Genomic DNA, 14,036 nt, shown 5'->3' on the forward strand with positions numbered 1-14,036 from the left:
CATTGCTTTGCAAAAAAAAAAATTACTGTTTTTTTGTAACCATGAAAACTTATCCTTTACAATGACCTCTTTGGATTAGATTGATGTTGTCAGTGATAAGTTGTGTAAAACTATAAATGTTGTTTAAAAAGTAAATTTATGATAATCATTTACATGTTTAATGTCTCCAGCTATTAGAGACTCAGTGTTTTTATGCTTTTCCCCCATTATCCATTTACTGTGTTCCTACTATAATCAAAGTACTGTTATAAATATCATTGGAATAGCAGTCTTGTTCACATAGAATCTATGATGTAAATTTAAAAATTTTAAAAACTAAAGTAACAGATATATAGGATAGTACTCAACTGAGTAATATCACATTGTTATTTCATGCAGAGTGAATCTGCTGATTTATTAATTTATGTAATTTATTTAACTTTTTGGTATTCTATTTGCTCATGATTGCAATCTAGTGAAGTCTCTATAGCAAATCTGGGTATAGTAGCTGGGTATTCCTGGCTTACTCTAAATGATTATCATTGTACTTGACTCATGAGACAGAACAGATATTTCTATATGTAGACTCCCTTCTGTGCTACTTTTGCTTTTTTTTGTGGCTGACTTTTATAGAGAATTTAGGAGGCAAGAGGAAGGCAAAAATCTTCCCTGGAATATGTTTCTGCTAAGATGATTGACAGCATTTATCCAAACTAGAATTGAGTAGGAATGGACATTTTAAAATTTAGCATTCTTTGAAAAGTATTTGAAAGATATTTTTCTTGTGTTGTCATGAAATTGAAGATGTCTGTTAAGAGGATAGTTAAGTACAAATGGCAAGAGTAGTGGATGGGAGGAGAAAAGTTATTTTGTAAACTGAATCTGTCGATCTATTTGGTAATTTTTTTCATGTTTCACTAAATTGATGATATGATCCTTTATATTTAGGTATTTATGCCTTTAGAACTTTTTGTGATATAGGTCTAAAGCTAGAAAACCATTTGTAACATGGGTGTTCTTTTTGCTAATGAGCATTTTCATGTATTAATTGTCTTTAGATTTAGATTTAGCATTAATGATACAATAGAGATAGACATTTAACCCATGAAAATATTCAAATCTTGAATAGATTGCATGACAAACAACAAAAAAGGTACTTATTTCCTCTACTTTTGTGACTGACTGCAAAAAAAAAAAATTTCCCAATGAAAATATTTTGAAGAAACCTCCAAGACAAAGCTAGAAAGAAGCTTGCTGCAGTAAACAGTGTCAGGGAAGAAACTAAAAAATACAGAATACCTCCTATGAACTGTCCAACTCCTATATTGGCTAGTTCATGTCATATTTCTGGGTGAACACTAGAAGTCAAGTAGAGATTAGAGATTGAGCAGAGATTAAACACAGAACTCTTTTTCAAATACTTACAAAGTTTTCACATGAATCTTAAAGGGAACCAACTTTATAAAAATCTCTGTAGCAGATTTCTCTGGTAAAGTCTCATTTCTGTGATCTAATTTACAAAATATATAAGGAACTCATCCAAATTTATATGAAAAAAAGAGTCATCCCCCAACTGATAAATGTTCTAAGAATATGAAAAGGCAATACTGAAGGGAAGAAACCCAAGAAATCTAGTTACCCAAAAAACATGTTCCAAATCACTAGTAAAAGGAGAAATGTACATAAAAGTATATCTTTCTATCTCATACTCACCATAATGAAAAAGATGACAAAAATGAAAAGTATTGAAGGGACTATAAAAAAATAGATCTATTGATGCACTGATTTAACCATTTTGGAAAGTAATTTGGAATTTTGACAGTTCTAACACGTTTAGGTTTATTGCCAAAAGAGATCAAGGAAACAGGAAAATCCCCATAAGTGCAAATATATAAATATATATATATATATATATGTATATATATAATATTTATGTAGAAAAATATGTATAGAAGGTATAAGGATACTCATCAATTGCAGAATGACTGAATAGGTTGTAGTATATGAATATAGTAGAATCCTGGTGTGCTATAGAAAATGACTAGCAGGTTAACTTCGTAAAAACCCGGAAAAGTACTAATAAAGAGTGAAGTAAGCAGAAAAATAGAAGAATTTATGCTGTAATAACAATATTATAAAAAAAATCAGTGACTTTCATAATGAAATAAGCTGAACCAGGTGGAAATTTGTATAATACAACCTACTAAAGACAGTGTTTGAAATAGGTAAGTAATCTGATTAATACTTTGATGATTTCCATGATTCAGCTTTCATGATGTTGACTCATATCACTGACCTCTTGACCAAGAGATGATAGATGATTAGGGAGCAGAGCAGAATGAGATGTGTATGAATGTGTATGTTTGTGCATATGTGTGTGTGTGTGTGTGTGTGTGTGTGTGTGTATCTTTGTGTCTGTATATAGCCAATAATGGAAATTTTTTTTGTATTTGTTTTGTTTCCATTTGTGTGTAGGAGATAATAGACATATTAACTTTAAAAAAAACCCTTAAAATGGTAGGGGGGGGGGCTCTTTAATAGATATGCAATGTTCCATGCACTGAGATTACTACTGCTTTATTGTTATACTTTGTTCGAAGAGAACTCTCAGAGTAGGTGTAATCTGTAAATATTTATAATATAAAAACAAAACTGTCAATTAGGCTTTTTAAAACAACCACGTAGATGCCTATGTACTAATGTCTGTTGCAGAAGATTATCAGAGAAATTTCTTTCAACAACTCATTAAATCTATTGATATATAGTTTGACAATTTATTTGCAGAGGTGAACATAGTGATGTAGAGCAGCTATGTGGTGCAGTGGATAAAGCACACAGCCTGGAGTCAAGAAGACCTGAGTTCAAATCTGGCCATAGAAACTTACTAAATGTATGACCCTGGGCAAGTTACTTAATGCTGTTGGCCTAAGTTTCCTCAATTGTAAAGTGAGCTGGAGAAGGAAATGGCAAACCACTCCAGTATCTTTGCCAAGAAAACTCCAAATAGGATCATGAATAGTCAGATTCAATAAATGAATAGTCATGATTGAAATGACTGAATAATGACAGATGTAGAGAAAGATTGTGAAAAACATGTTGGAAAATATGGTTCAGAAGGAAAAAAAGTTAATGATTTGCAAACTATATTTAATGGTTGGCTGAAGGTAGTTGTGTTGCTCCTGCATTCCTTTTTGGTCATCCCTCTTGACTCTCTGGATTTCTGTTCTCTCTTTGTTAATTCAGTGGACAGTCTTTTTTGTGGTTGTTTGGGCTTCTATTTTTATTTCCAGTTCTTTAACACATTGCCTTAGCACAAATTAAGCACTTAATATATGTTTGCTGAGTTGTTGACAGAAGTAAACAAAACATGGAAAGAGCAGCTACTTTAGACAACCCCCTCCCAAAACAAAACAAAATAAATAAGCAAAACAAACAAACAAACAAAAACCCCATGGTCCATGATTGAATTTTCTGAGCATCAAGGGACCAATTCCCAAATTTTCTGAAAAAACAGATGACACTAAGTGATTGGGGGGGGGGGAAATCACAACATAATTAGCAAAAAATTGATCAAGAACATATTAATATTAATCAGCTTTCTAATTTTCCATCTTTCCAAGACTTCATGAGAATAAATTTATGTTCAACATCCTTGAGGAAAAGTATGAGAAGGGAATAGTAAGCCTTTTATAAGCAATATTATGTAACATTTAAATTGACTGCAGGGTACAGAGAAAACAAAATCTGACCTATGTTTATTGTTACTGATTAATTTTTTTTAGTTCAAGCAAAGCACTGCCTTAGTGAGTCTCCTACAATTAAGTAACTCATTACTATGTCAAAGACATATAATATTTCTTGAAATAATACAAATATTGTTTTTTCAACATTATAGTTTTATAGCAAGTGAAGCATAAGAAAGTGTTTGCCAAAAATATTTGTAAATATAACACTCAATTAAAGAAGGATTACCTGAAAGTGGAGAAGTTCTCCAAACAGTTTTATTTTTGAATGATAGTTTACTGTTTGTATTAAGCCTCACAATATTAGAGAATTTCTTAAATGAAGCGTATATCCACATAGGGAAAAAAAAAACTAATTCAAGACTGCCTTGTGTAGTCATGAGTTTGGGTAGATATCCTATAGAATTGGTCATGAATCTTAATATATGTAAATAAACATAGTGGGATTTAATGTAATTGAATAGGATAAGTAGACCAAACTGGATTACATATAATTTGTACTTTTAATTGTTTCAATTAAAATTATCAAAATTCCTTTAAGTAAACCTCTCTATCAGTTATAGTGGAGCTAGTTTCCCAATTTGGCTTCTAATATCAGTCATCGCTATGAAATTGTAGGAATTAGAAGAGCATTGAACGGCCTTCATTCTTTTCCAGACTTAAGGCTTCCCTCCTGACTCAGGATTTCTTCCTAAAACAAAGGACTATCTTTTTTTTTAAATTAATATTCTAGTAATTTCATATAGCCATAGGTCATTGAATATCACATCAGTTTAATAAATTAACATTGCATATCACTCAAAGAACAATGTTTACCATGAATAGGGTACAATGTATTATTGTTAACAGCAGGCGAAAAGAGTATAAAGGATGTCATCAATGTGACTGACTGAAAAAGTAGATGCTCTAGGTTTGTAGTAAGAAAGTAATTAAAAATGAGCAACTCACATAGTTCATGTAATTTCAAGAGGAGTCTATACTAAAATCTCTCTCTATGTGTCTGGACTCTACAGATTCTACAATGTTCTTTTTTATTCACTTACTTAGCTGGAGACAATTTTCAATCTTCCATAGACCTTCACTGTTTTTTTTTTATTTCCTACCACTTGTTTATTTCCTCCCAATGTTTTCCCCATAAGACTATGAACACATTGAGAGCAGGAACTATTTTTTGTCTTTCATTGTATCCTCAGCACTTAATACAATGGCTGGCAGATATTAGCCCATTTAATAAATCTTTACTGAGTGATTGACCAACCTAGTTCTGCTTCTCTATTATAGCACTTCACTTTTTAAAAGAATGCCTAGACTTGCCTTTAAACAGGTTTTTTTGTGAATGAGTGTCCCTCTTCTACTACTACTATATAATACACATACATATACATGTGTATACACAAACACACACACATGCATATTATATACACTTTGGAACAGTACTTCATTCAAATGGATTCTTATACCGGCTCCTAAACCTTTATTTTATTTTATTTTATGTTATTTTATTTATTTTATTTCATTTCATTTCATTTCATTCTAGTTTTTGCAAGGCAGTGGGGTAAAGTGGCTTGCCCAAGACCACACAGGTAGGTAATTATTAAGTGTCTGAGGCTGGATTTGAACTCAGGTACACCTGACTCCAAGGCCAGTGCTCTATCCACTGCGCCACCTAGCCGCCCCAGTTTTTTTTTAAGTTTTTGCAAGGCAATGGGTTTAAGTGGCTTGTCCAAGGCCACACAGCTAGGTGATTATTAAGTGTCTGAGGCCGGATTTGAACTCAGGTACTCCTGACTTCAGGACCAGTGCTCTATCCCTTGTGCCACCTAGCCACCCTTCCTAAACCTTTGAAAGAGGTTTCCTCCCCTTTTTGAAAATAGAATCAAACTTAAACAAGAAATAGGTAAATGATTGAATTTTATAGTTGTACATATGCATTTTTAGAATAATGATTTAACAAGATCAGTGATGTCTTCACCAAACAAACAATGCAAAACAAGTGTTTAGTGCAAATACTGGTTGTGAGTTTGATATAGAAGTATGGAGAAATTGTCAGCTCATCAATGGAATGCTGCAACATGTTTCTTCATAAATGAGATAAAAGTAGCAACAATGAGACAATATCCTCAGTTGACTTTTATATTAATAACCTGACATATGGAAAATAGAAAACAATAAAACTACAGAATTATAAAAAATTAAGGCTTTTTCTTGTAGTCAAGGCATTGCCCCCAAACCCTTCTTAATCTTGAAAGATGAAAGAACTAAATTTATACTAGAACACTGTAGGCTACTAAGGAAGCAAAGATTTGACATATGGTAGTAATCCATTAGACATAAATGTGTAATCAAGCAGATAATAACCAGAACAGATCCTGAGAGCCAAAGTTTCTGCCAAACCAATGTGCTTCCCCTTATAGACAGGAAAGAAACAAAGCATGGTTTTAAAGAAATTTCATAATTTAAAAATTTCTTTAGGATAAACTTTATAAAATTTTGTTTTTGTTATTGATTTTTGAAATTTAAAATCATTTTGCTCTATGTTTTGATTTAAAAAGACAAAATTTTCTAAAAAGACTTAATTGTACAATTCTGCAGATGATGCTCTAGTAAATAATGTCTATTAAAATATAATATTTTGTGAAAGCAGTGAAGCAGAGCTTATAGTTAAGTATTTATACATGATGACACTCAAATATATTTTTATTTTACCTAAACAGCTCTCAATTTCAGCTGACTTTGCTAAATTTAAGACACAAGAAAGAGATTAACGCAACTTGTTTTTACTTATTCTTTAAAATTTGTATAATAGCAAAAACAATATGCAGCAAGACTATTAGAAAAGGATTTGGTTCTGCTCTGTGACAAATGAAATTAATGTATACTGTGGAAAAGAAATTACACATTTGTCTTGGAATTAATCTATTATGAACACAAAAACTGAATCTTAAGCAGGAATAGAACCTTGTAAAACATTTTTTTTCCAAAGTTTACTCCAGTGTCAAATCAACAGTAAAGCTAAGAGGTAAAACAACACTTATTAAATGCTTTTAATTACATTTCTCTCATAATGATTATGATAGAAAATTCATATTTCTACAAAATCATCTATTCAATATTATTTCTGCAATTTACACATTGGTTTTATGCTTGTATCACAGTGAGACAGATATTTAGAATATTTAAGTGGTGTACTGAGCTTCTATCAGTAATAAGTAGAGCCATCAAGTTAGAAATTTATAATTAAGCACTGTGCATGTCTCTGATGATTTATCTTTTCTCACTCTACGAACAGGTGTCTAACCTCATGCTTTAATCCATAGCATAGTTAATCCAATTAGAACTCTTATTGATGTCCTTTGGAGCACCTTGTCTCTTCAGTGTTATCTATCTACTAAACTCTGATGACCACCATTTCCATTCTCTCCCATCCACTGGCTAATGGTTGAGATAGTATTTCCATGACACAATTATTTCCTCAAATTGTTTTATCTCCATGATCACAGTCTGAAATTCCCTGAGATAACCATCTATAACTATCTGCTGCCCACTTTACCTAACCTAAATCTGCTCTGTGTACTACTCTCTTTGATTTCTAAATTCTCCAACCCCTTTCTGTTCCTCTAGTTTAGTAGTTCACAAATTTTTTAGTTTTAAGCTCCTTTAATTTGAGGATACCAAAGAACTTCTTTTTATGATAGTTATATCAAATGTTCTGATAAATATTTAACAATCAGTTCTCAAAAACTGTTTAAGCTTGATCTACTTTATTTACATTTCCTCCCAACTCTTTCTTAAGTCTACATAATCAACAACAAAATAAATCAAGTCCTAATTTGCAGAATTTCTTGCTTTCCAAAGTGTTTGTGTGTGTGTGTGTGTGCTCATGCTGAAGTTTTGATTGTTTCAAGCAGGCTCCAGTACAATTCTGATTCTATCAATGGTATAATCAATGTTACTGTTACTAATTAATTAATAAGGACTCACAAATCCATTAAATAATATCATGGAAAAGATCAACTATATTTCCTCCCCCCCCAAAAAAGAATTAGTGAGAAGTCTGGCATTATTTATCTATTTTTATGAATACATTTTGTAAACAGATTGGAACACTTATACTTTTATTAACATAATTGAAATCAAGCATTTCTTCTAATTATGAATACAGACAATAAAATATAATAGTACTTGGTTCTACCAGATTGCTTGCAGCATACATCATGATCCCATACAGTTTTAAAGTTGATCCTATGGTTCAGTTCAACTATATCCCTTTACCCTTGGATCCTACTCTGAGCAAATGACCTTGCCCCTCCTGCTTTCCAGAGAAAATTGAGACCTTTGAGAGTTCTGTTATTTCTCCTTTTCCATGTTGGAACTTTTCTGTATGAAATAATAATTTTCTATGAGGCAATGAAACCCAGAGAAAGTCTATAACTTGCCTAAAGTCTTATACATACTAAGTAGTCCTGGGAGTCAAATTCAGGACCTCTTGCTTCTAAATCTAATGTATTCTCACTCTTCACCTTCATTTGCCTCCTCCTCCTTTGCTCTAGTTTTCAGGAATGAAGTGGTTCTTACTTTAATGTTTTTAATGTTTTTATTCATGTCTTTACCCCCCCCCCCTTGATAGCTTTCCTAGTCAGTCATTAACCCATCATATTTCATTCTATTCCTAATGTGTTGACTCCTCCCCTATGCCCAAAAACATTCTCATCTTCACCCATCCTTAAAAAAACTTGATCTGATTCTGTTTTTCCTATTTTATATCTCCTTTTTCTTCATGGCAAACAATTGAAATCAGTTTTCTTATTTTTTCCATTACTACCACTCATTCCTTTGCCCCTTCTAAAGTTCTATTTTATTGTACAAAAAGTGCTTTCTCAAGGATTACCAGTGTTCTCTTCAAGATTTTTTAAAAAAAAGTCTCTATTGATTTATTTGTCTTTGCATCTCAGTGTCCCACTCATACCTCTCAGCTCTGGAACTGTATTCTTCTCTATAATAAACTGCAGTAATCTCTACCATATTGTGACTTTTCTCATTACAGTTTTGATATATTTTGAATTGGCGTAAGAACTTAAATGAAAATTTTGAGGCAGTTTTACTGAAGTTTCAGATGACAAGCGAAGGCCAGCCGATGATACAGAAAAAAATTTAGAAATTCTGAAATGCATCAAGTGTGTGTGTGTAATATATATATATATATATATATATATATATATATATATATATATATATATATATATATATATACATATATGTGTGTGTGTATGTGTATATGTATGTATATATATATCATTTCATAATATCAACATATTTTATTTTTAATACTATAATAATTCAGCCTTTTTCTGTGGTATGAAGGGAGGACCAAAAACTTTTACACTGATTTTCCAGATCATGGGTCTCTGTACCCCTAAGCCCTGCAACATGGAAGGGATAACTATTAAGTGGTAACAACTAGTTTATATCTGACTACTTGATCACATTTTTATGTTCTCAGTAGTTCTCATTTCTCTGTCAAAAGTGGAAAACATGTTTTGTTATGGTTTTCTGTTTCTTGTAGCTTCATTAAATTTGCATTTTCCTAAATCATTGTATAAAGCAATATTTATTCTTATGGTCTTTAGTTAGTGCTTATCTTCTCTAACCTTTATGCCAAATATTTTATATTATTGAGGATTATTTTTCTTGGATTCCAGCTAAGTCTTAGTCTCCTCAGATAATAATGCCTGCATACTGAACTTACAGGGGTATTAAGAAATTTAAGAAATCTATAATCTTTCAAGCATTATAAATGTTTGTTATTAGCATCATTATTGTTAATTCTGATGACTTTTTCTTTGATTCTTTCAGCACTGATTTCTCCTAGTTATCATAACTGTCATCTCTCTTTTTCTATTTTTACTAATTCATTGTATCCACATCCTTATTAATATATGATACTCTCTCTACTTTCATTATCTTTCGCTCCCTAAATTCTCTCAATACCTGAGCTTTTGTTCTGGACCTTTTCTCCATTTATCATCTTGTTAATCTTAAGCATTCCAAGAGATTTGAATATCTCTTCTTTACAAGGACCCAAATCTGTCCTGGACAGTTCCCATTGCAGCTTCATTGAGATTATACATTTCCAAATAGGAATTCACCTTCTTCCCCACTCCCCACTCCCGTCCTTCCCAACTTTCCTTCTTTTTGATAATGGTGTCATCACCCTCGCAATCACTCTAGGTTTGAAACTTCAGCCCCACCTTTCATTTTTCCCCCCTCCTTACTCCTCCATAATATCTCTGAAACATCTCTTATAACTGCCTCCTGCTGTCCACCCACACTGTTCAGCCTCTTATCACTCAGGTGTAATACCTTCATAATTGGGTCCCCTGCCTGTAATTTCACTCTTCTCTAGTTTTCCTTCACATAGTTAGCAAAATAATCTTCCTGAGGTACAGAATTGTCCATTTCTTCTTGCTGTTGAAAAACTTTCCATGGTCCCCTATTGCCTCTAGGATAAATTTCTTACCATGGCATTTAAAGACTAATAACATAGCTCTAGTGTATTGTTTAGACTTCCCAAACATTAATCTCTGCCCTAAACAGATCAGTCTCTACTTCCTCTGTTTAATGGGACAAAATCTGTGACATGGCCCCATCAAAAAAGAGAAACAAAAACCAAACAACTTTACAATCCTCGATTAAAAAATTTTTAATTGCCTAAGCAAAAGGCTATATAGTATGCTTGTATATTGCAGGTTAAAATTCATTACTTTATACTTCATTTTTTCTTATTAACTGACTTTTAATTAGAAAATGTTTTAAAATAGTTAAAAAGCTCCTTTTATGCTGATAAAATATGAAGGTAAAAGTTGTAATTGTAAGGTAGTCTGTTTTCTCATGGGCACAGAGAAAGGATAGAGCACCAGGTTTGGAGTCAGACTCATTTTTTTTTTTTGAGTGTAAATTAAGCTTCAGTCATTGGTTATATGACCCTGAGAAAGTCACTTCATCCTATTTGCTTCAGTTTTCTCATCTGTAAAAGGAGCTGGAGAAGAAAATGGCAGATTTAAGAGAGAAAGAAGGGATATTAGAAATCTTCTAATCTAATTTCCTCATTTTATAGGGGCCAAAATTGAGGATCAGAGGCCTTCCAAAGTCACAGAAGTATTAAACAATCAGGTTCCCTGATGACAAATCCAGAATAGTTTCTACTGTACCATTATAGCATGATAGTGGTGATGATGATGATGATGATGATGATAACATCAAGCATTTGTACCTCTTCCTTTTCTATTCATTCAGATTGATTTCTCACTTCTCTGCACAGCTGAAAGTAGTTCCTTTCTGATCACATTTTTACCAAACAATTCTCCTATCACTCCCTATTTGGGTAGACATTATGACCTTTAAATAAAATCTAAGCCTCTTTAGAGTAGTGACTTTCATTTTTGTCTTTATATCTTTCCTTGCATACAAATCATGCTTAATCAATGTTTGTTGTGTTGGATATAATTGAATTAAATTTGTTTCAGATTCTTGGTAATTTCCATATGAGTTATAACTGTAGGATTATATCTATTAAAATACTTTTCTTTATAAGAAGTCATCATCGTTTTCTGTAGCAAATTCACCTTAATTTTCCAGAGCAATTTGACTACCAAGAAAATTTGACTTCTTTGCAAAAGCAATTGTAACATCTAAAAGTGGCATCCCTTTTGTCTCTTCAGGGCTCACTTGGAGGCCAGTGCTGAGAAGTGGAGCAGGTTGCTGACATCTTTAGAAGAGCTGATCAAATGGTTGAACATGAAAGATGATGAGCTTAAGAAACAAATGCCCATTGGAGGAGATGTACCTGCCTTACAGCTCCAGTATGACCATTGTAAAGTAAGTCACCTCTACTTTATTGAAAATATTTCCTTTGTAATATGATAGTATTGTGATTGTCTTTAGTAGCTTAGAGTGGGGGGGAAGTTGTCATTAGTAGAAGTCAAAATAAATTCATAAGTACATTTTATATGCATACATGTACTGTCTTTTTCCCCTCAGAAATTAAAAATATTTAGTAATATATTTACTTTTCAGTCAATGACATGAATTTATGCAGAAAAATATTTGTTTTATTCATCATCCTGAAGTCTTTTCTAAACTTTTATAGTGTCATTAACATGATGTTTCTAAATGATCTGTCTTGATGGTACACATTAGTTTTAGTTTTTAAATTCTTAATTCATTCTGAACATAAATACATAAAGACAAAAAAGAGCATCTTCATGTACACAGCTCAACATAAAAGAGGATTCTTTTAATATTAAATATTTATATTATATTAATATGCTAATAAGTATTATCAATATTTTGTATAATTAAAATTAGATTAATTTTTAATAATTATTAATAAGTATCAAACTATAACTTTCCGTTTTATACTGTTTACTTTTTTTGAAAAACTATGTAATAAGACCTGCACATTGTTTTCAAAGCTGCCTTATTTTGTTGTGCTTCTCCTTAGGTTTTCTTTTGTTCTCTGCTGTGTATTTTTTTCTTCCCTCTCTCCTTACTGTCTGTCCTTTAGTGAAAGCTACCATTTACCACAGATGTGTTTAATGTTGTTAAACACAACACTCACACAATCACAGTATTAAACATTCCTATTTATCAGTTTTTTTCCTCTGGAGGTAGGTATCATCTTCCTTCATAAGTCCTTTGTAGCTGATTTGAGTATATATAATACTCAGAAAGACTAACTGTTGAAAGTTGTTCTTAGAACAATATTGCTGTTATTGAATACAATGTTTTCAATTCACATTATTTCATGAACGTCTTTCCATGTTTTTAAAACAAAGTAGCTCAAAATTTCTTATAACACAGATAGTATTCCATCACAATTACATAGTACAACTTGTTTAGCCATTGCCCTCAATTTCCACTTCTTTGCCACCAGAGTTGCTAAAAATATTTTAGAAGTTTTAAGTTCTTTTTATTTTCCCCTAATCATCTGGGAAACATATCTATGGCTGATATATTTAACTAATTCATCTTAAATTTTGAATTGACCATATAATGGTTAGAAGATTTTCTTTTAAAAAAATACAAAATGTCTGTGAAATTGTAGTTCAAAGTCTGCTCTAAAATCAAGATGAAGTAGTAGTTACCATGATGGAAAATAGGCCTAGTTAAAATCTTGGATTATACCAAAAAATCCATAAAACCAGGAAATCTGCAGATCTTTCCAACTGGCCCCTCATTTTGCTGTCAAAACTCCCTACTCCTTCTTTCCACTCTCACTCTTTCCCCCATCAAAGAAACTCCAAATAATAAAAACCCTATAATAAAAAAATAAGTGCATCTTATCTCATTCATCATATAACCTTGATCGATGAGGTATATTATCAGTAGAACTGACTTACCTCATCTTTTTAATATATATTTATTTTCCTACTCTAAATCCTGTAAATGATTATCCTCCCATCAGATTTCTTAACTATTTTAGTTTTTTTAAACAGTTTAAAGTGTTCTTATTCTATTTACTATAAAAGGAAACCCATATATAGATTATTTCCTTAAAGAAGGGTATTTTCTTTTTAAAAAAAAGTTTGAAGGAGCAGGTGTTTTTTTTTTTTTGTGGTTTCATAATATCTACAACTGATGCTGGTTGGGGAGGAAAGTGTCTCATATAAGGGAAGAAATTGCATAAAGGACATTTATATTGTATTTTATACTTTCAAATGCCTTTGAGAATAATATAGAAGAATGAAGGAAAGATTTTGTGGATATGTTTGAAAAACAGCAATGAATTTCATTACTAATTGATTATTTCAGTATGCTAGATAATTATATCTTCTGTATATATAGCCTATACTAGTCAACTGTATTTGCCTCAAGATATAGAAATGCCATTATCAGTGGCGGGACAGATCATTATTTGTCAAACCACTGAGTCAGTTCTCTGTCAGCAGTGATCTCCTTGCCTGTAGAAGGTCTATTCTGTGGCTTGACAATTCTGTAATCTGTTCCAGAAATGCTCATAAGAAAAGCACTACCCTCTGTTTCTGAACCTAGTTAACTTGGCATCCATATATATATATAAAAAGAGAAGTGTGTTCTTTCTGACTCATGAAAATGTATTCAATCAAGTATAAATCACAAGTGTCTGCTTCTTGTATAGCCTCTGTTAGGAACTGCCAAACTTGGGAGTAAGAGCTTTCTGACCTACAGCTATAAATAATAGCTCCAATTAAAAAATGAGCTTTTAAAATTTTAAAATTCTCATTCTGGAATTATACATTTCTTAACAGAGTTGTAAGATATCATATATTATTATGG

At 31.9% G+C, this 14,036-nt stretch overlaps 1 protein-coding gene across 4 annotated transcripts in view; it reads left to right on the top strand.

Annotated features, from left to right (window-relative positions):
• The window catches only part of UTRN (utrophin), a 435,226-nt gene that overhangs the window by 250,007 nt on the left and 171,183 nt on the right, over window positions 1–14,036 (top strand). For all 4 annotated transcript variants that reach the window (XM_074187765.1, XM_074187767.1, XM_074187766.1 and 1 more), the window contains one exon: window positions 11,441–11,597. In XM_074187765.1, coding sequence (XP_074043866.1) covers window positions 11,441–11,597 — 157 coding nt within the window. The remainder of the gene's footprint in view (window positions 1–11,440; window positions 11,598–14,036) is intronic.

The sequence above is a fragment of the Macrotis lagotis genome, chromosome 5, assembly GCF_037893015.1.
Source record: "Macrotis lagotis isolate mMagLag1 chromosome 5, bilby.v1.9.chrom.fasta, whole genome shotgun sequence".
Lineage (NCBI taxonomy): Eukaryota > Metazoa > Chordata > Mammalia > Peramelemorphia > Peramelidae > Macrotis > Macrotis lagotis.